General features: G+C 39.7%; 1 protein-coding gene across 4 annotated transcripts in view; it reads right to left on the reverse strand.

Moving 5' to 3' along the window:
* Positions 1-22: 22 nt before the first annotated feature.
* Positions 23-21,811, reverse strand: part of LOC139628515 (myosin IXb) — a 29,340-nt gene continuing 7,551 nt past the window's right edge. For 2 of the 4 annotated variants that reach the window (XM_071490228.1, XM_071490227.1), the window contains exons 3-41: positions 21,017-21,111; positions 20,744-20,806; positions 20,377-20,476; positions 19,189-19,286; positions 17,762-17,885; positions 17,354-17,443; positions 17,084-17,200; positions 16,635-16,769; positions 16,245-16,366; positions 15,473-15,614; positions 14,951-15,140; positions 14,606-14,681; positions 13,766-13,858; positions 13,602-13,641; positions 13,320-13,442; positions 12,969-13,049; positions 12,757-12,867; positions 12,502-12,624; positions 11,940-12,089; positions 11,539-11,669; positions 10,474-10,791; positions 10,205-10,286; positions 9,739-9,936; positions 8,471-8,577; positions 8,250-8,329; positions 7,628-7,812; positions 6,940-7,047; positions 6,532-6,702; positions 6,406-6,447; positions 6,203-6,314; positions 6,040-6,113; positions 5,741-5,933; positions 5,342-5,470; positions 4,487-4,592; positions 4,278-4,409; positions 3,949-4,072; positions 3,160-3,254; positions 2,926-3,050; positions 23-1,381 (exon numbers count right to left, since the gene is read on the reverse strand). In XM_071490228.1, the coding sequence (XP_071346329.1) occupies positions 1,110-1,381; positions 2,926-3,050; positions 3,160-3,254; positions 3,949-4,072; positions 4,278-4,409; positions 4,487-4,592; positions 5,342-5,470; positions 5,741-5,933; positions 6,040-6,113; positions 6,203-6,314; positions 6,406-6,447; positions 6,532-6,702; positions 6,940-7,047; positions 7,628-7,812; positions 8,250-8,329; positions 8,471-8,577; positions 9,739-9,936; positions 10,205-10,286; positions 10,474-10,791; positions 11,539-11,669; positions 11,940-12,089; positions 12,502-12,624; positions 12,757-12,867; positions 12,969-13,049; positions 13,320-13,442; positions 13,602-13,641; positions 13,766-13,858; positions 14,606-14,681; positions 14,951-15,140; positions 15,473-15,614; positions 16,245-16,366; positions 16,635-16,769; positions 17,084-17,200; positions 17,354-17,443; positions 17,762-17,885; positions 19,189-19,286; positions 20,377-20,476; positions 20,744-20,806; positions 21,017-21,111 (4,857 nt within the window). In that variant the 3' untranslated portion in view covers positions 23-1,109. Of the gene's footprint in view, positions 1,382-2,913; positions 3,051-3,159; positions 3,255-3,948; positions 4,073-4,277; positions 4,410-4,486; positions 4,593-5,341; positions 5,471-5,740; positions 5,934-6,039; positions 6,114-6,202; positions 6,315-6,405; positions 6,448-6,531; positions 6,703-6,939; positions 7,048-7,627; positions 7,813-8,249; positions 8,330-8,470; positions 8,578-9,738; positions 9,937-10,204; positions 10,287-10,473; positions 10,792-11,538; positions 11,670-11,939; positions 12,090-12,501; positions 12,625-12,756; positions 12,868-12,968; positions 13,050-13,319; positions 13,443-13,601; positions 13,642-13,765; positions 13,859-14,605; positions 14,682-14,950; positions 15,141-15,472; positions 15,615-16,244; positions 16,367-16,634; positions 16,770-17,083; positions 17,201-17,353; positions 17,444-17,761; positions 17,886-19,188; positions 19,287-20,376; positions 20,477-20,743; positions 20,807-21,016; positions 21,112-21,811 lie in introns of all 4 variants that reach the window. The other 2 variants (XM_071490231.1, XM_071490229.1) reach the window with 2 other exon arrangements.

The raw sequence follows: 21,811 nt of genomic DNA on the forward strand, positions 1-21,811 counted from the left end.
TTAAAGTAGCAATACCACAATGTAGAAATATTCTGTTAGAGGTCTTTTTAATTGAGCAAAACAAAATACCAACTAAAAGTACTCATCATGCATGCTGGCAGATATCATTTTAATGTACACTCAATCGTCATTTTTTTTAGGAACGCCTGGCCAAAATTAATGCAGTCTAACACGACAGTCTTTCAATAAACCCGTTCTATTTATGCAGTATAGACATTGTTTGTGTTATTATTATTAGTAGTAGTATTACTGCATGAGGCACTTGAAAATGGTCAGTTTATTTCTATTGGTGACAAAAAATCAGAGGATGTCCACCACAATATGCATAATTCCTATCCCTTGTAAAATGCATAAACATGCATGTTAAAAATAACAAACCTACATGTCTGGACAAAATGTTTAGTTGGTGAAACTGCGCAGCCTTGCAAAAACAAGAAAAGTGAGGCAAATATATTCAGTCAGGTCTAACAGGCAGCATTATGACCATTTCCTTTACAGGTACACTGAGGCAGTGGTCAGTCACAGCAGTCAGTATAAGGACAAGCCGAAAAAAACACAACTGAACTGAACTCAACTCTGTACAATGGAAAATCACTCTATGTACAATGTTGTGCATGTGGTACACTTTAAAGATCTTTTTTTCCACAAACCACATAAACTCCCATAGTGATCAAGCTGAGAATATGGTGCATTGGTAAAGGAGGTACTTGCATCCTAAATTGCTCCTCATCATGTTGCCCCATTTTTCTCTAAAGATAAGAGACAAAGCTTCACAGAAATGGTCCAAGATACCTACCTTTTCTAAAATGTGTACTGTACAATTCTGAAATATGTTTAAAAATCACACACAGTGATAAACAGTGACATAGTGCGCATAGTTATTGCTGATGATTTTTCTTCAGATCTGTTATAAAAACCCTAAAGGAAAAGTCCATATGATTTCCCTGTTATACATATAAATTCTCAAAGCACTTTGTTTCCATAGCAGCACTGACAAATGGAAAAGTCTGTAAAACAAAGTGCTCAGTTCATTTTGCCATAACATGTCCTCTATTAACACATACTTGGGAATGTTCAAATTATTACAACTTGTGGTGTTATGCTCAAGTTTAATCTTCATCCTCATCTATGTAAGGGATGTCCAGGTCATCCAAGCTCCCATTGAAAGTCTTGCTGGCGACCTGAGGCTTGTCGGTTGGGGAGGAGTTGTCTTGGCTGGGCAGGAAGCACATGAATTGAGTAACATCTGTCTTTTGTCCTGATGTGAACCCTGTCTGTTCATCATCTGTCTGAGCCATCAAACTTCTGACTCTCTGCGCCAGGTCAGGAGGTTTATGCGGGCAGTCCGGTTTCTGGGTTTTCAATCGCATGGTCGCCTTTCCTGGGAGTAGCAACATCAGATTAGTCAACATACCTTGTCAAAATAAATCAAGTTTCTTGTCACATCACAATTGCAACAGTATGAATGAGTGAAATTCCTGGATGGGAGCGTCCCCCAAAGCAGGTTTAAAGCTGGGGTAGGCAGTCATTTTTTGGCATCAGTGGACAAAATTTTCCTAATCACCTTTCAGCATATTGAAATTCCAAGTGGTCGGAGAGCAAACTAAACATCTGCACCTCCTGTTGGCTCTCTTTTCAGGCTTTAGAGAATCTAGCCCGTGACAGGAGACTACGGGCAATCACAGGTCTTTTCAGAGAGAAAGCATTCTTATTGGCTCTTCTACAAATGCAGATATGGGTGCACATCCATTGAGATGGACATGTGAAGGGATCACATCACATCAGTGAAGCGTATCAGAGATTGAGAGAACTTGCTGTACTCCTCCAGGACAGGTAACAGGCTGCTAACTTCATTTTCCTGCAATATCTAAATATGTTGTAGTACTTTGTGTAGGTAGATTTACCATCAAAGCAGAAGATGAGTGGCTATGCTGAATGTTGCTAACAGTTTAGCCTTTTGCTAACTGCACCCAAAGGCTCATGGCTGCGGCTGTGTTGCTTCTATGACAAATGTGTATGAAGCGCATGCATATGCCTGTGAGGGGTGTGCTGCATAGGAGGGCTGTATTTTCAAATTCTGGTGGAATTTTTTTTTTGTTTTTCTTTTCTAGATGTCTTTCTACCCCAGCCTTCAGACATTAAATAAAAAAGATAAGAATGATAAAATAAAAAATAAAAATCTGTGTATACATACATATATGCACAGTAGTGCACAGCTATGAGAGCAGAGTAAACAACAATACAAGTGCAAGCTGTGCAACTGTGAGCTATGAACAGGCCGAAGTTGAATGGTGGAATGATGATCACTATGTGTTAAATTGTGGTGAGTGCATGGGTGGATGCAGCGTGTGGGTGTGTTGTAACTTTTAATGTCGCCGTTAGCTTTATAGTACACGGCCTCTGTCAACCACAAGTTCCTGTGCTGGTTTGACCACATATTATGGAAACAGAAAACAAAAAGGAACTATGAATGGGGCCAGTTATTCCAAAGGGAGCACACAGGGTTAAAGAGAATATGGAGTGGCCGAACATCTACTCTCTTGTGATTACTTTCTCACGGCCTCAGTAGGCTTCAAACAAAATGCTTTTGGATTTTCTAAATGTGTCCTCCCACCTTGCCTGAGGGAGAAAATGTTTATAGGCCAAGCTTGAAGGCGGAGCAAAAATGTGGCTGTCACAGAGAGATGCAAAGATGGAAAGATGGAAAATCTTTCATGGGAAGGATTTGCAGTGTTTTACTGGTTTGTGTCATAAATGTGAAGAATGAAAAATGAGAGCTTATGAGGAAGACTATAATGACTATAATGATATAATGTCAGATATACTGTGTACTATAGTAGACATAAAAAAAACAACACAATGATATTAGATTTATTTTTTTCTTAAAAACAGAGGAAGGTGAAAATACCTTACCTCCCTACTGACCTTCCGATTCCAGGCTCGTCAGGCGGTCTTCTAAACTCTCTGTGCTCATCGATGATGACGAGTCCAGGTTGTCATTGTCAGACTGCTCCTGCTCCAGGTCAGGCAACCTGCAGGCCAAGTCCACCCTGGAAATAACAACACAAGATATTATTATTCAAACTCATGTCATTTTAAACATCTTAAAGGCACTGGTCATGGTGCATTTAACTCTAATGAAAAAAAATCTCATCTCACTTTTCTTGCTTGATGGACTTGATCCTTTCGATGAGAGTCTTCTCTGTTTCATCAGTATGTATCTCCTCTGGAACATCTGAAGGCTTTTCAACAACCTGCACAAAGATCAGTAATAGTGGTTGGGTGTAAGCTGCTAAAGGAAGACACTAGCTCCAAATCACATGAATTTAATTCCAAAAATGAACTACTTCCTATCTGCTCTAAAAACTATATTCATTCAGAATAATTCTTTCATTTAGAGCTTAAGTTTATATTACAAGCTATCTAATCGCTCAAATGCAAACAAGTTTGAGATTTTGTTTGTTTATACTGAGAATTTAACATTAGGTAACACTGGCTGATTCTCTGACACATTTCTGTGAGTAGGTATACTTTTTCCCTTATGGGCAAAAAACACCACTTTGTGGTTGTTTGCCTCTTCTGCAAAGTTACAGGAAATATGGTCACAATCTCCTCTTTCTATTATGATGTCACAGTAAAGTTGACCTTTGACCGTTTGGCTATAAAATGTCATCACTACATATCTTTATCCTGTCAGACATTTGTGTTAAATTGTGTCATAAATGAGTTAAAAACATGTTTTGTAAGGTCGCAGTGACCATGACTTTGACATTTGACCACAAAATTCTAAGAAGTTAATCTCTGAGTCCAAGTGAGTGTTTTGCCAAATTTGAAGAAATTCATGTGAATGAATCACATTCACGAGAATGGAACAGACAGCCTGACAACATAATGCCTCCAGCCCTGGTTCCTGGCTGTTGCCGGTGCAGCCCTGTAATATCCTCTCACCGTGTTTTGCCTTCTCAGTTTGAGCTGATTGACAGCCAGAGCCTCTGCGTATTCCAGCTCCTGGATATTCTGCATCTTCTCTTTGTAGCGTCTGAACTGCTCAGAGATCAGGATCTCCACACACCTGCAGACAACAGAGTCAAATATGAATGTGCCTCCGAAACAACCAAACCAAAAAAAAAAAAAAGAAAAAAAAAAAAAGTAATCTCTGGACACAGACAGTGTTTTAAAGCTGCACTCCTACAGTAGACATGAAAAATGTCTATATAAATAACCTCTGGAGGACTGTACTGTGGACAGTTATGGGAATGTGCATTATGTTGACTCACAGTGTAGTCTTGGACACGTCCTTCATACCAAGGAAGGGGTCATTAGCATCAGGAGAGCGCAGAATGCAGGGGGCAAACACAATAGCAAGAGAGCTCGGTGACATCTTATTGTGCTCTTCTTCCTTTGCCACCCTAAAAGACACACAGGTCAAGATCTCTCATGACTTTTCTCACACAAATTCCCACAAATAAGATAAAAATCTTCCTACCTGACAAGGTGAAAGATGAGTCGCTCTAATGTGTTGTAATTAGCAGGAGGAAGTTCATCAACCTTTTGGTACACAGCTCTTATTCTCTCAGCTTTCTCTGGCAGCTCTGAAAAAAAAAAAAAATAAATAAAAATATCATCTATAAATTTGATCAACTTGTCAAAGTGAGCTCCCATATCAGACTTTTTCAAGAAGCAGATTGATGACAAGATCACAGCTAAAATGATGATCATTTTAATTAATCCACAGAAAGTTTATTGTTAAGTTGCAGGCTCTCCAATGTGAGGACTTGCTGTTGTTTCATATTATATCGCTGAAAACTTTTTTATATTATTGTGTGTATTATATTTTTCTAAACAGAAGATGTGAATACATCTACCTGCATGCTGGAAAACTGTGATGGGATAATTGTATTCACTATTTTCTGACATTTAATAGAATTAAAAATGAAAGAAAATAATCAGTAGAGTAATCAATAACAAAAGTAATTAGTTGCAGCCATAATCACAAGACCAACTTCCAGTAGTACGTCACACTAGATAGACAGCTCCCACTGCGTCTGTTATGTGTGTTATGTTGTGTATGAAGCGTTAAGTGGATTTCTGGAACTCTGCCATCTTGCATTATGCAAAATAATCACTCAGCGATTCCAACCAAACCAGTGAACATATACACAGCTCCATTTAGGATGACACTTAAGATAACATACCTAATCCAATGATATGGTTTGTATGTATTATTAGCTCTTATTCTATCAGTATGAAAAAAACTCAACCGTCAGGAATGCACTTACATGCTAACTGGACCCTTCAGTGTTTATATTTGAAAATTAAAATACTATCAGTGTTTACTCACCCACAGCATGCAGAAAGTCGTTGTAGAGGGAAAAGGTCATGAGGGGGTCAGGCAGCTCTCTGAGCCATCGTTTAACCAGACCTGTGATGGTATGGATGGGGTAATTCTCTAAACATGCTGACTCAGGATCTGAAAACACAGATGTGTCACACAACGAAATGAAGCATTAATTCATTTGTATAAAGAAAATATGAGACGGCATAACTTTTGACATGTCTCTCTGCTCATGTAATTTCCCAACTTTTAAAGTTCACAGGAACTTCTGTTCATTGGTTGTAGCTGTCCTTCTTCAACACTAATCACGGAAATGAATAACACAAGGAACATCCTCTCATGTGGAACGTGAACTAGCTGACTGGCTTTGTTGGATTCCTAAGACACAATTTTGAAATTTCTTACCGGTCTCCAGAATCTGGTGGAGCTCCCTCGCTCGACAGGCTGAGCCTGACTTGCGGTAAATGCCCTCAGTGTAGAGGCCATTTAGCTCCACATGCAACAGCAACAACTCCACCACCATAGGCACGGGGTTGGCTTTACTGGTGAGGACACACACCTGCACCCCAAAGTGAAGAGAGCCTGGTACACTGTCATCCTATCACATGGAAAGACAACAGAAGTAAACATGAGAGATGTCTCACGTTTGGACAGTGGGTCTTGAGAAATTGACATTAGGAGCCATGAAACTGTTCTGTTCCCACCTGCCTGGCGCACCGAGTTGAGCAGTCTGTGATGATTTTATTCAGGCATTTCTTGTGACATATCAACTTACAAGCTACAGTGAAAAACAGAAAGAGTTCAATTTAATTGGGTATGTTTTCAAACACCATTATATTTTGTGTTCTTGCAGCTCTTTGAACTCACCACTGCACATGTAGGCTTTCTCCATCCCCCAGATGTAAGAGCCACACAAGTCACATGACTGCATAATGTTCACCTGGTAGGTGCTGAACAGGTGATCCAGAGGACTATCAGGCTGTAGACACGAGATGTACAGACAATAAGATGGGATTTTTTTAACCTAGATTCACAATGACAAAACTTACAGAGTAAGACATAAATCTTACACATTTGTCCTTTTTCCTCCTCTTCTTTGTCGTCTTAGTAGCCTGAGAGAAGCCAGAAGTGAGATACACAAGTGAGGCAAGTTTATATTCTCAAAGTGGTGACTGAGTGAAATTTCCCAAATTTACCTTGGATGGTTCAGACTCCACTCGTTTCATTTCACCCCTGATGAAGCCGTCCAGCACAGACTGGAACAGGTTGACCACCAGTGAGACTTCTGCCTTCTCCTTGGGTGCTGCTAGTGTGTTGACTTTGTTGTGGTAGCCTTTCATCAGATCTTTGTAGGCAATTTGGGGCTTCTGTTGGTCACAAAGTGTCCATGGAAAGCACAGCGAGTCACCATTTTTACTTTTCAATTGCTTTAATTTGGTTTGTTTGTGAGACATTTAGTGGCAGGTTTTAGATAAGTGACATCAATATGACACAAAAGTGAGACATTCCAGGAAAAGGTGGAAAAGAGAACTGTTCCTCCTTCTTTTTCTCTGCTAGACGAAGCTTTGAATGACTTCTTCATATGGTAACAGACACTGACTTACCTGGACGGAGTACATGCCTTTGATGGTCTCTCTGAACTGCATGGTGGCTGTGAGGAAGATGCTCTCTGTTTGCGACAGCTCTTTTATTCTTGTTCGCAGCTCATTCACCTGGCGACAATATGAATATGAAAATATGAATATGAGGAATACAGGATTAATCAAAAACTACATACTTTATTTACTGTCCATCTTGTAAAGGCAGGTTGAATTATTTTACAAAATTATAGAAATCCATATGAGTTGGAACAATAATAATAATAATATTGAGAAGAAGAGGAAGAAGAAGAAAGGTTATTAATAAGACAAGATAAAATAAATGTATAAACAGGACATTATGAAAAAACAAATCATATGAATCTATACTTAAAACTGTATTTGAAATATTAATATAATTAATATTATAATATTCAAATTGAATGAACTCAGACTGGGGATGTCTGCAGTTCATGGTCAGGAGCATAAAGCCTCATGACCACCAGGGCATCCCTCAAATATGTTTTTTCAGATTGTTTATAACTGGACTACATGACAACCATCACATCTCCTTGTGTGTCTGTGCTAAAAGCTACAGTAACAGGGTCAACTGGCACAGACCATTTATCCGAAAATTAAAAACATAAAAGTGCAGTAAAGAGCAAAGAAGTTATATATACGTGTTAGCATCTGCTGTGCCTATCTTTCCCCTCACCTGGTTTCCGAGGAACTCGTCCAGGTTTCGTAGCTCCTTGGGGTTGGTGATCTCTCGGTCCAGAGAGGTGTTCCACTCAATCGCCCGTGTGGCCCGGCTGATTCGAATGGTGGGGTTTCGATTAGCCCTCCCGCTGCTTTGGTTTGGCATGTGGTAGGGATGAGGAGAGTAGCTAGGCAATGTGACTGTAGGACATAGCGTTATGAGTCTTATGTGAGATTCAGAAGTTTAAACATTTTATCTACTGGTGATGTACAGGATACTTTAAAATAGACATGTCATGAAGACCCAGGTTTGACAGTAGTTGTTGCTGAGTAAATAACCTCCAGATCGCAGTAAACAGGGGAGGTGTGTATATAAACCTGTGATATATGTTAAAAAAGTAATAAATGAACCAAAACCAAACCAAAACACCAACATTACATTTACATACATGTATGTAAGGCTGTAACACTGTAATTATTTCCTTTTTTCATCTTTCCCATAAACCTTTCTTCCGAATTATTCACGTTGTTTATACTTCAGTTTATATGAAACAAAATATATGCATCCATATACATTTAAAATATCTTCGCTGTACAAGTAAATATATTAAGACTACAGCTTTGTGGTATTTGGTTACCCGTTTTATCCGGTGAAGAGTCATAGCTCGGGGAATATTTGGGTGCCCGTTTCCGGAGGAACTTACTGAGAAACCAAACCCTTGAAATAAAAAAAAAAAAGGACAATTTGAATAAATTCCATGTAGCATTATATTCTGTAATGTAAATAACAAAAAGCTTGGTACTGAAAACTCAAAACTCTGAATAATTTCTCATTTGTCAACTGAGTGAAGCATTTTACCTCTCAGGAGTTGTGACTTGTGATTGGTTTGACCCCTGTTGTCTTGAGTCCTCACTGGTGGGCCGTGACGGAAGGCTGAACCTCGTCCCGTCAGGTTCTGCTGGTATCTGCAAAAGTATTACAACATGAACATGCTGTTGCAAGTTGAGCATGCAAGTTGAAATATAAAATACAATATATTTATGAGAAAATCCCCTCCAAAAAACCCCCAACTTTTACAGGAAAACCAAATGTCCCAAGTAACAGAGTCAGTCCTCTTTCCACACCATGTTCCCCTGCAGCGACCGCACCCACCTCTTCAAAAAGGCTTCCCACAGCTGCCCCACCACCAAACCAGACCCCCATAAGCATGATTAAATATTAGCAATGATAGTGGTCGTCCTTCACCATTTTTACTTATCACGCAAAGCTCCATTATCCCTTGCTGTCACCTCAACTTTGACCTTTTTTCCTTTAATTAGTATGAAAAAAATTTGTTCATATTTTAACAACTTTGTTATTATCCCCATGAACATGTTTCCTTGGCCCAAACAGGTTAGTAAAATCTAAAAGACAAATGTACACATTCATTTGTCCCTTGTTAATACATTCATTATTGGATGTGATTGGCTCTGTACACCAGCGGTAGGGTTTTTATGAGTATACATGATTTGAAATATAATGATTTTTGCCATCACCGGGATCCATTTAACAATTGACCCGTATATTTGATACCTTGTAGCTTAAGATCCAAACAAGTTGCCATGTATGGTTAAAAATACATATGAGTACGGTGTGGACGGGGCTTAATAAATCAAAAGACTGTACAAACATTTATTAATACTGATTTAAATAATAATTTCCATAATCACATTTATGGTTAATTTTTGGTGTGCATGTACTACAAACATAATCACAATGAGTACAAATGAGGCAATAAGCTAGAATTGAAACCACCATGATCAAACCCCTGTCTTAACTTTAAAGTGACCAAAAACACACTGACATATAAGCAATTCACCATATTCTGCAGCGAGTCTGGTCTGTACCAGCTGACCCACTGTTCATTTGGGCGAAGAGACGAAAAAAAGGTCAGAAATGAGCTTTTGAAATGGCCTTTATTATTTCCCTGTGCTTGGAAGCAACAGCTCATTTTTTTGTCCTGGATTGCACAGAAGAAATGTGAAGTTTCAGAACAATGAAACCTTCAATCCATGTGGGACATACACATGCAAGGACTGCATGCACAGGAGAGTCATTGTCAGTGAAAATGTCCCTTTGGTCAGTACCTTGACCCGGGTTTCGAGGCCCCGGACATCCACATTACTGGCCGAGCTCTTCAGGCTGGCCACATGGGGGCTGATGGGAGGCAGTGGAAAGCTCCAGTACTCACTCTCCTTGGAGCTTCCAAAGTTTATCATCAAACCGCTGCGGGCATAGGCTAAGCGCCGCTTGCGTTTGGGCTGCTTGCGGAGACGCACCCTGACCTAATTGGGCCAGGAAAGGTGATGAGGCACAGACTGGGAGGCTGTCTTTGGTTCATGTGTACTGAGCCTTCATTCACGGGTTTGTCTGCATTCACATATGTTTGCAGCACACACAACTACAGCTCTTTGAAAAGCCAAATCCGACATTTATTGTTGGAAAGGAAAACAAAAACAACTTTGAGGTAAAATAAGAATTTGATTGAATGTTCTGGTTGATGATCCAGTCACACTGCTTTGTATTATGTAATAACCAAAGGACAGAGGTTACCTCATTGGTAGAAGGTGAGCTGTCAGAGCCTGATGAGCTGATCCTGGACAGTTCATCAACAGACATGGACTTCCCTTTGCGGCTGTTTTTCAGATAGAAACAAGAGCAGAGCTGTGGATTATTGTGGGACTAAAATACGATTTTATCATGAGAGTGATAATCTTATCATGAGAGTGACACACTACACGGAAAAATAGAAACACATGTTCAGATTATTGAAACAAAGAAAGCTCATTATTAAAAGAGCTTGTTGAAAGTGAGAAACTTACTTAAACTCATCTTTTCTATTGTCTCTTCGTCGGCGTAATTCTGGACTCGATTCGTCTGTCGGTTCGCCCTCGCTCTGTCTTTCCCTCCACCTCTCGGCCTTCTCCTTAATGCCCCCCATGTCTTTGTAACGCTGAAGTGAGCTGCTCGTAGAGGGGCTGGGGGAGCGATCATCACTGCCAACTTTAGTGTCCAGAGGGAGGGAGAGGGGTCTGTTAAGAGGCGGAGGGGATCCTCGCCTCTCCCTGCTCTGGTCCCTCTGTGTCCTGTTGGGGCTGAACTCCACTTTATGCTGCCTCTTTAACTCTTTTTTTGTCAAGCTGTCATGGAAGAACATTACATTAGACTGGCATCACAGCATCCGTCTCCATAATATAAATGGTAATGGTTTATTATCTGTTTAGAATCTAATATTAGCTGAAATACTGTAAATTGAACAAGAATTACCTCATGCTGAATATGAAACCTGAGCTGATATGAATCTATTATAGCTCATCACAGATACAGAAATGTGACAAGTTCATCTTTTTACTGTAAAATGTTCATTCCCTTTCAGATAAACACATCAAATGCAAAATGTGGTGTTCAGTGCGGAGTGAAATATCAGTCTAAAGTGTGATGTCTAACGTGTAATGTGCAAGTTCTGAGTAAAGGTCTGTCACACAGTTTGCAACAACTCATGGATGATTTTTGACACTGATCCTCAAATGAAAATTGCTTTTTCAAAGACAAACACATTCAGCCGAATTCTTATCATAAATGCAGCTTTTCTAAATGCTGTATGTCAGTCAGGTTGGGTGAACAGTGCACCTACATGCTGCACACTGACAGAGTATCCCTGACATGTCATGTTACCAAGGTGGACTCAATATTTATATCTTAAATGTTCAGATGGTGCCTCCTGGAACCTGTTATAATACAAGGCATGTGCTGGCTTCTACACTAAAATCAGGCAGTTGCCTTTTTACATTAAAAGAAGTTCACCTCTACTTAAGTGAAATATTTATTCAACAGGAGCAGCTGGTGCTCCTGCAGTGTGAGCAGCGTAGGTACAGTGGTATGTGTACCTGTCCCGTCCAGGCCGGGTGTCATCCTGCCCCTCATGTTTCCCCTTTGACTTCTTCAGGGAAGTCCTCCAAGCTGTCTGGATCACTGTGGCAGCTCGGTTTTGATTCTCATAAAACTCACGCCAGCTCCTCTGAAACAAGAGAAATCCTTCCTCGGTCAATTTCAATCTGCTGTCATGGTTTTTTTTTTTTTTTGGCCACTTTCATTCTGAAAATGAGCCCTTGGCCTTATTACATGTTCAAATAGTGACATTTCATATGCATGTGTGGGTGAATTGTTAATGTGACAATTATCTATCATATCTTTGGAAAACTGTGATGGTTTTCAGTGTCTAGCAGTCCTCCTAAGGAGATATCTTAAGCTACTTTTTTAATTATAAGGTATTTAATATAAAGCGTACCTGTATGATTAATGTGGCATCTTTCTTTTGCAGAAAGTGCAATCTTATCAGACAAGCACGGAACCAGCGCTGCAGTATGATGATGTGACGCATCACTTCTTTGTTGAGAGTGTCTTGGAGCAGCTGCTTCTCCTTCTGCTTGAGGAACACCTGAGTAGATGAAAGGGAGGCATGAGGCGAGATCAAAGCACGCGGCACAGTGGTCCTTTGTAGTCGGTATGACATTTAAGTGCGTACATTACTGATGTGACTCTCGTGTTTTTTATGACTTCATGTAAAGCATGAAATCTGCCATGTCCTGTTTTTAGTAAGTGACAGTGTTCCCTGAGTCATGGCCACGTTTTTAAAGCAGTTTACCTTAAGAGACATTATAATGATCACATCGGTCCTGCATGTCATGTCATGTTTGAATAATTTAAACCCAAACCCCATTACAGAAACACGGGTAAATGACCCCAGTGTCCTGACCATGGCAACACTACTTTTCGCATCTGGCCATTCTAATACACTAGACCATGCTGAGTTACTATGATCTTCATAAAATACAAATGAAATGATTAACCTTGGTTTTTCCTATTTGGTAGGTGGACTTATCCAGCTTCATCCTCTCAAACAATTCAGTTATGTGCTCAGGAGTTGCAGTTGCTCCTTTTGGGAGCAACATCCTGAACTTGTCAACAAATTCCTGTTATCAAGAGAAAAACAATATCAGAAATGCAAATTCACTCTCTTCTTACTGATATACATTAAAATTGTCCTTTTCATTTTAAATTCCTTATGAATATCTAGTATATCTGGATATCTATATTTATCTTACCATAAATGTGTATTTGGCACTGTAACCACACTTCTGGATGTGGACCATCTGCAGCATGCCTGTGTACCTGATTTGCTGTAGCACAAGTTCATCATCAAAGTACAGCTCCTTCTGTAAAAACATAATTTCCACAGGGGTGAGCTGTGTTAGCCAGTCCAACATGTATGACTGAATTTACCCGGATGAGGTTACAGATTCATACATGACGTTACCATTTCAGCGTTGGAGCGAACACAGAAAATGAAGAAAGGCTCGGCTTTTTCAATCGTCTCCATCAGCTTTCTGAGCGAGGCCTGTGTGGTACATCAGGAGCAGTGAGTAAGACTAAATAGCTTTATTTATTTATCTATTTATTTATTTTACCATAAATGTATAGTTGGGATTTTTCCTTTGCTCGTGAGAAATGAGCTGATAAAAGTGAGCATCACTTTGATTGTATGGTTGATATCTCAATCTGGGACAACACTTTCCTTCTTACATATGATTCAAGATGGGAATCATGAAATAGAACAATAAATAGGCAGCAAAGTTACAAAGAGAAGAAGACAAGAAGAAGAACAAACCTGAAATTGAGTGCTAACTGTAGGAAGCCTCGTTCTCTGGTGAGGGTGGAAGATGGATTTGCTGGTTCGGTCGTGGGCAGTGAGACCAACAATATGCTGGAGTGAGCGCAAATCCATGAGGTTCTGTTTGATAAAACAAAAATAAGACACATCTATGAGCTAACACAAGGTCTATAACAAACATCTAATTTTATTTTATTATATATATTATTTATTCTGCTTTTGAAGGGACTTGTAAAGCACTGTGCTTCACCAACACTACAGCCTTTACTGACACTTTACCTTTGGAATGACCTGCTTCTGTCGACCGCCTCTACTCTTCCTGCAGAAAATACAAACAACATGAGCCTCCATACAACATACAGTCCTGGAAACAGAATGTGAAAAGTTGACGCATAACATATCAACATCAGAGTGCTTAAATTGAGGGCATCTGGCCCACTTACTTTCTCTTTTCATAATTGGCAAAGATGTCTTCAAATACATCAAGAGGATGTTCATCAGAGTGATCAAAGGAGAAATCCAGAGTCAAGCTGTTGCTGTAAATTTCAGAGAAGTATTTTAACTTTATCAGCAAAGGGTATTACTATTTTGTCTTAAATAAAAAATACACCAAGGGAATATTTTTTTATTTTAATAAAACTTTAAGTCTGTCCATCTCTTTTAGTCCTGTGATGGAGCTGATTAGCTATTGCACTCATCAGTGTGAATTATATGCAGTTATCACTGTCATCTAGTGGACATCAGCATAGCTGTGTCATCAGCTGTGAAGCCATGCTATCTCAGCTGCTGAGATATTTAACATCCTTAGTTGTGTTCAGAGCTGATAACAGTGACACCCAATCACGGAAGAGACTGGCTTCCTCATACCAACTCTGACATGAGGAAGACTGGTTTCTGGTGATCACACCTACACACTACAGGAATGAACTGCAACACAGCTTGAAGTCAGAGACACTCATCCCTCTCTGTTTCTAGTGAGATTTGTGAATGTGTTTGTGTCTCTCTTGCTAAATCACTCATTAACTGAGAATAAATACACGAGACAATGAATAAATACATGAGAAAACGTTTTTTGGAATGAAACCTGGATGGTTAATGGCTACAGTTCCTAATCACCTGGTAATACAGAAAATGCCTGCCTGATTCAAGACCCATGGTCACACATTTTGTTGTATCAAAATCAAAATAAAGTGATAGTGATAGTGAAAGAGAGACATGTGCAATAAAATCCACTATAAATGCACCGGTGTTATATTATATGTGTATATGATGTGTATATTTACCTGGAGTGTCTGTCCACAGTACTGCTGCGCTGTCTCATGTCTTTGAGGGTTATGCGGGAGCTTCGCCTGGCAGCTACTGTAGTGAATAATAATACAACAAGTCAGTTGTATAAAATCATCAGAACATTGTTCAGAAAAAGAAAAAAGAAAAAAAAAAGTGTTGATGGTGCAGAGGCTGAGTTATTCAGAAAAAATCAGCTAAACAAACATGTCATTCCTGATAAGCTGTAACCAGCTTTTGTCCTGCAAAAACAGATCTAAAGGCGAGTCAACATTTTTAGAATTGCAAAAGAGTGAATGGCTGCAGCAGAAAATGTGGCTCAGTTAGTAACTAAAGCTACCTACGCTGTTCTGCCCGCTGGCGTCCCATGTTTTTGAATACTGTGAGGATGCGAATGGTGGCTCGGAGGACGCCCCATCTGAACAGCGCCTCTGGGCTGGACGCAACCAGGTGATGCAGGAACGCTCGCTCGCTGCTCCGTAGAAGAGATACGACTTCAGGACGCATGTGCTCAGTGTTTTTCTCTCTGAAATCCTGAAAAACAACAACAATCATGATTACAATATGCTGAATGCTTTTATTGTTAGTGTAGTTACACAAAAGAGAATCAGTGGCGCTCCACGTTCATTACATGTATAAACTTTACAATAAATCCACAGTCTTCTCGGGGGAAGGGGCAGCATTAATCATTCACCTAGTTCACATAGATTTTTCAGGTTTTTCCCACAGGGGTTTATCTAACAAGGCCACGGCAGATCAACACTCTGTTACAGTGGAATGATGGAAAGCAATGTCAAATGTCGCTGGGGAAATTGTGATTTACACTGTGGAATATGGATGCTTGCAGTGTGGGACAAATACTCCACCTTGATATGATATTCAACGCTCCCAGCAAAGTGTTGAATGGCAAAAGTCGGCTTTGTATTTGGAGAGGCCATGAAGAGTGGGTTGTCCTGATGCTGCTGCTTCAGCTTGTCCAACAGGGTTTCATCTGTGCCCTGAGGGAGGCTGGAGATACACAGAGAGAAGGACAAAATATCCATTTCAGCATATGATATCTGATAAAGAAAAGGAGACTGACTCAAAAAAACCGAGCATGTGAAGAGCAGCAGAAATTGCTGCTTTATTCAACTGATCACGCTGACAAACTAGAGAGGCAGAGAACACTGGATGAGTAATAATAACTGGTTATTAGCTTTCAACAACAAAGTGATGACATGATGATATTAGAGTATTGTTACACAGATTTGACACATTTGAAGCTTTTTTCATAAAAATAAAAAATTAAAATAATATTTATAGATTTGTGTTTGATACTATGCTTTAGATTATCATTCAATAATGCTTACTCGATCATGTCAATAACTTTGTCAATAACTGTTAACTCCTTCTGAGGATGTCCATGAGTAGAGACGGAGTATAAACAGATAATAAATCACAATATTGTGAAATACAGCTGTAAAATATACAATTACCACAACTCTTCCCTTTGTTAAAATGTTTATGTGTAAGATCAGACTGGCCAGTTTGTCACTACACATTATTTAAATGTGTTTTGCGAACGCCCTGATGTCTTTGACCCATGGGACCTGACGTAAAGCGTGGGCAGGGGAAATGTCACAGGCAAAGTCCACTTACTTGCTCTCCTTATCCAGCAGGTCAAAGAGTCCGCTTGACTTCATGCTGATCAGCTGAATGCAGCCACTGTTGTCAGTGCAGTCAATGTTTTGCCAAGTGATGCCTTCGGACACATAATCCTCCTGGAACAATTTTTAATCACAATCACATCATCAGCTGAAGGAAATGTAAATGGATTTGACTCCATGGTAATGACACAGTGAAGTATTAGTAATTGTTTGATTTTTCCAGGATTTTCAGGCACTGACATAACAAGGTGCTCAGTGTACAAAGGCAACAGGGGGGATAAAACTCTCCAGCTGTCTCAGGTCCATGCAAATTTAAAGAAAAATGAAACTGACAAAAAAAAAAAAAAAAAGAAAACCCAAAAATATTTGTAAATATACCTACTTGCTCAAGCTTGAAGATGTTATGGTTGATGTAATACTGCAGTTTCTCATTGGTGTAGTTGATGCACAGCTGCTCAAAACTGTTTGTCTGGAGGTTCTCAAATCCAAACATATCCAAGACTCCGATAGACAGACACTAAAAAACAAAACAAAACAGCAAACAGGACAATTCATAACAAACATACAAAAGGTAGTATACTGGCACTGTGTATTTCATTAGCTACATTAAGGCTAACAGCTACAAAACTGTACCAAACCTACAGTGTATTTTGCAGAATATTGCAACTGTAGCATGACTTGGGACACATGTGTTCACAGATATTTTACAACTTATTTTTTGCTGTTACAAAACTTAAAAACTTATTTTTTGAAGAGGCCCAATACAGACATTTACCTTCTCATCTGACTAAACATTTCTCCTGTGGTCAGCATTGCTTATTAGTGACTTACCGAGACTGACTCCTCCATGTCTCGTCTGTTGAGCATTGCATGGTTGATGTGAAGGATGATCCAGTCAAACAGAGCACTGTATAAAGACTTGGCCATGGAGTCCCTCGCTTTGAAGGCCTATATGCACAGACACATCAAACACAGCAAATCAAAAACTTAACTCAAATCAAAAAGTTTATTAAAACAATTTGACTTTGACGATTTCGGACTAATGATTCAAGTGAATCATTATATCATATTCAGCCCTGATACTAAATGTAAAGTCTATACCTCTTGTAGTGTGTACTGTGAAACTGTGGTGGCCTTGTCAGTCACTACTTTCCTCTTGATCAAAGCCTCCACCAGAACCTCCTTTTTCACCTGGAGATAAAAAAAACAAGGTGTTGAGACAATTCGACAATACAGCAATTGATTATTAGTCTGCAAGAAAATCTAACAACTACTGTATTAGACAAAGCCACCAGACTGAAACATGTTTGTTTTATAACAATACAGAAAGCAATTTTAGGTGTAATGATGACAAAGCTTATCTTTAGGGGGCTGTTCTGATCACAGTGAGAATATTTTCAGTACAGGGTTTTGTTGAGCTAACACAACACTCGAAATCGAGTGGAGATTTCTAGCGTCGATAATAATTCCAGATGATTTAGCAGTGTACACTGTGCTTCAGGAACTTACCTTAAGCAGGTCAGACAGTGTAGACAAGACTTCAGCAGGTCCCACCTCCAGGTCCTGAGTGTCCTCTGATGCTGTGAACGTCACATTGCCAAGGTGGAGGATGGCAGAGAGGATGGAAAATATGCTGCATGGTACAAAGACACACACAAACAGATGACACATCTGGCAGCAATACTGGAGGTCCTTAGCTGTAGTGTAACGTGGGCGAGGACAGCTGACTGCAGTGCTAAATTCCAGCAGAATTAAATGAAGCATGGTTGTTTTTTTTTTTGACTAAACATTTAATCACTGATCAGCATGACTGATTTTGTTTGCTAACTACAGGAGTGAAGTAGTTTGGCTTGTTATACTGACTTGTGTATCTTTTGGTATCTCGTCTGTATCTATTTTACAGTTTTTTTTACAGCCTTGCTGATAGTTGATCTGTATGTCAGTAATACCAGAGCTGATGTGAAGCATTTGCTGCCAACAAGCCACAGTGTCTGGTAGACCAAACACTTGTCTGTTGATATAAACATATCAGTGTTGACTTCAAGCAAGCACATCTAGTACTGGAGAAGCTAAAAGCAGTGAATAGTTGATGATATTAACGACATCTATTTTTATATACTGTTATGTCTCGTCAGCTTCTTTAGGGAACAAAGCCTAAAACAAGCTGCACATGCAGGTCAGGAGCTACTGAGTTAGTTCAACCTGTAAGGAACATATGTCTCAACAGACTGTTAATATTTACTTTTCATTTACTTTGCTGTGTGGAGTCATTCACAATCACGGTTACAGCTCCAGCGTGGCTATCCACCAGAGAAACCACGCTGAACAGGTTACAAACTATGCTGCTAGCACTTCTACGTGTACGCTGTGTCCCGATGCCGTCAGGCACTTGCCGACTCGCTTGCCGCATTTTTCTCCTGCTTGTCTTGACATGCTCTGACCTGTTACTGACATCAGTAAAGACAGCAGTTACTTTTAGACACTGTTCAGTTAAACTGCACACTAGTTAGCCAAGCTGTAGTACTGTTTTTTTTTTTTTTTGGATTGGTACAGCTACCTGAACACTGTGCAACGTCAGTGTACAGACTGTGAACACTAACTGAAAGTGAAACGTTGCTGGGCCTTCTACAATAAGCATTTCTTAGCTTTTTTCACCCTTTTAAAGGACCAAGTACAGTAATAATATTTGCTCTAAACCTTCTGGCATGTACGGCTGTATCCTTGATGACAACTCCCACATTCCTGGTAGAGAGCTAATTATTATTTGCACTTTTGGTTTAAATACTCAACATTTCCAAGTAATATTTGTTATGCAAGCCCTTTTTACTACGATGCAATTACTCTTTTGTTGACTTTTCCAACAAGGTAGGTAAACACTGTTTGCCTGCAGCCTGCAGCATTTCAGATGTGCTGTATATTATCCAAACCATACATACTGTTTCTTGGTGGAGGCCAGGAAGCCAACCATTTCCATAGCTTGATGGAGCCTCTTGTACTCCTGCCTAAATTTCTCATCATCTATATGGAGGTCTTGCTGCAGAATAATCAGAGAGAACATGGAGAGAGACAGGGGTGAATGTTGAGCGCAGCCACAGTGGTGCATGCATATCAATCTAAACTGTCCACACATAATCAATAGTGTTGAACAGAGATCAACTGAATCATCTCTTTTCTTTAGCTTTTTGACTGGTCACACCGTTTGTATTATACATTAGTTGTGTATTTTTTTTTTCTTCATTCAAAATGATCTAATACTCTAATACTTTATTGATTTTCATGTTCATTAATGATTTTTCATCTTATTGTGCCCGTCACCTCTCTGTGAGCTGCTATGTTTATAAGCGTGTTCTATCAATACACTGACTTGATTTGATTAATTCACATTTGCCAGGTTGTGTTGACACCTGTAATTCAGTTTCCAAAGCTTGAGACTAGTAACAGTTATGTTGCTGAGTCCTTCCGCATCATCAGGTACACAAACCTATAACATTTCATTCAGAGACACTGAGTACAAATTATGCTCAACCTCACTGAACTCAGTGACTTTCTATGTTATGAATATGAATACACATATTCTATGTATGCGTTTTGTCGTGTGTGAGCAAAGCAAATCATAAAGACACACTCCTCATTATGAGCCTTAGCAATGACTCATGACTTCAGCTGGAACACATCCATAAAATAATAATAAAAAGCTACAAACGACAAGAAAGGTGACAACAGATCCTCAACCGGGATGATAAAGGAAACTGATGGTAGTTGGTCCATGTTGCATAGTCACAATAAATTAAACACAGCAGAAGCCTGACAGAGGCCAACCTGCATTTTTCAGTCAACATCAGAGTTCAGTCAAACACCAAAATGTTTTGAAAGCGAAACAGGTGCACTGTAGACTGAAGAGCAGTTTTACAGTTTTATGTGAGTGTCTGTTTACTCACTACACAGGGAGGCTTCGACATGCTATAATTTACTGTTGAGAGTTCTGAGATAAAGTGGTTCTCTTCCTATCAAACACCTACCACCAATTTCCCTCCATTTGATAACATCAAATGACACATCGCGCCTTATGCTAGTCCTTCCTGACCTATATTACTGCTGCTGCAAAGACTGTGGATCAAAGGTACCTGCTTGAGGTAGAGATAATCTTGCGGCTTTAACAGATGAAACTCCTCCTGCTCGTCTTTGGATGCTCCCACCAGCAGATAGTAGAACACGTGGTAGTTCCTGTGGGTCAGAGGCCACAGAGTGCAGATACAGTCAATAAGGTCTTATGCAGGTTTCATTTCGACTCAACCTTTCATTGCACAGGGAGCTGTAAAAGTCTGTTTCGTGCGTGGTCCGCTTTTAATGGCTAGATCGGGTTGCAGGTACAAATTGGTGATAGTGTGACGAAGGTTGATATCAGTTCAGACTCATTTCCATGCCCATATTTTAAATCGCAATGCAAGTTATGACGTTTCTCTGAGGATTTTAAGTGAGTCTTCATTATACCTCTCTCTCTTCTCTCTGGACACCAGGCGGCACTTTTCAAGTAGGTACTTCTCAATAACTGCCCTGCAAGAGACACACAAGCAGGGAATGTCAACAGAACATGTGGAGCTTTGGTGAGGTTGCCAACATTGTCCAAATATGACACGAGGAGAAAAATTAACTGTGAAACTAAACAAATATATGAACCAAGATAAACTTCTCTACGCAGAAGCCTTGAAGATTCACTAAAGGAAGTCAGGAGGTTGGTGAGAAGAATAAAACATGGTGCCTCACCCTCTGATGACACCACTCTCCAGGTAGTTGAGCTGGATGAACTTCCCAAAGCGACTGGAGTTGTTATTCTCTGCAGTCTTAGCGTTGCCAAAGGCCTGTTTGAAACATAGAGAACATAAGTTTTCGCTAAAATAAACAGACAAATTTTGTAGGCAAGTTTGTCACAGACACTGGCACCCAGACCTAAACAGTGTAAATGTCTGCTACAAAGAGGAGCTATCAAATAAGTCAGTTTGGATTGTGGATGGCGGGGCATGGTATCTGTGAGCAATGTTATGTAACAGCAAGGATCAAGTTGGTGTAACCCTGAGCTTATGTTGTATTGAGTGCAGTCTGCAACAGAGTATGAGACAAAACAGTAAGTACAACAGTAGTGGGGAGTATCAAAAAGTTGTACGATATATGACACGAAGATACTATTTATTTAATTATTTTTTTGGTGAAGTTGCTTGGCTGACACTGACATTAACATTGACAAGAAGTTACTATTTACAACAACAATACCATTATGGATTCACCTGCATCACTACATCGTATTTCGGTCCACCTGGCTTAACTTAATGACCGCACTGCATTCTCGGTGTTTTAATCATCACTGCAGACACACAGTCAGACGGAGAGGCTCACATCTGCCATGCACATGATTAAGTGCCCACAAGCACTGAAAACAGAAGCATGAATAAGCAGCCTTTTGTTAATTTGACAAAGAACCTATGAATAAACACAGTGGAGTTGAATATTAAATTTCTGTCATTGTCACTAAAGGTACAGTTGATTTTTAAGTAGCAGATGATG

The sequence above is a fragment of the Trachinotus anak genome, unplaced genomic scaffold (genome assembly GCF_046630095.1).
Source record: "Trachinotus anak isolate AG129_WGS33_773 ecotype Australia unplaced genomic scaffold, CSIRO_AGI_Tana_v1 ptg000012l, whole genome shotgun sequence".
In the NCBI taxonomy this organism is placed as follows: Eukaryota; Metazoa; Chordata; class Actinopteri; order Carangiformes; family Carangidae; genus Trachinotus; species Trachinotus anak.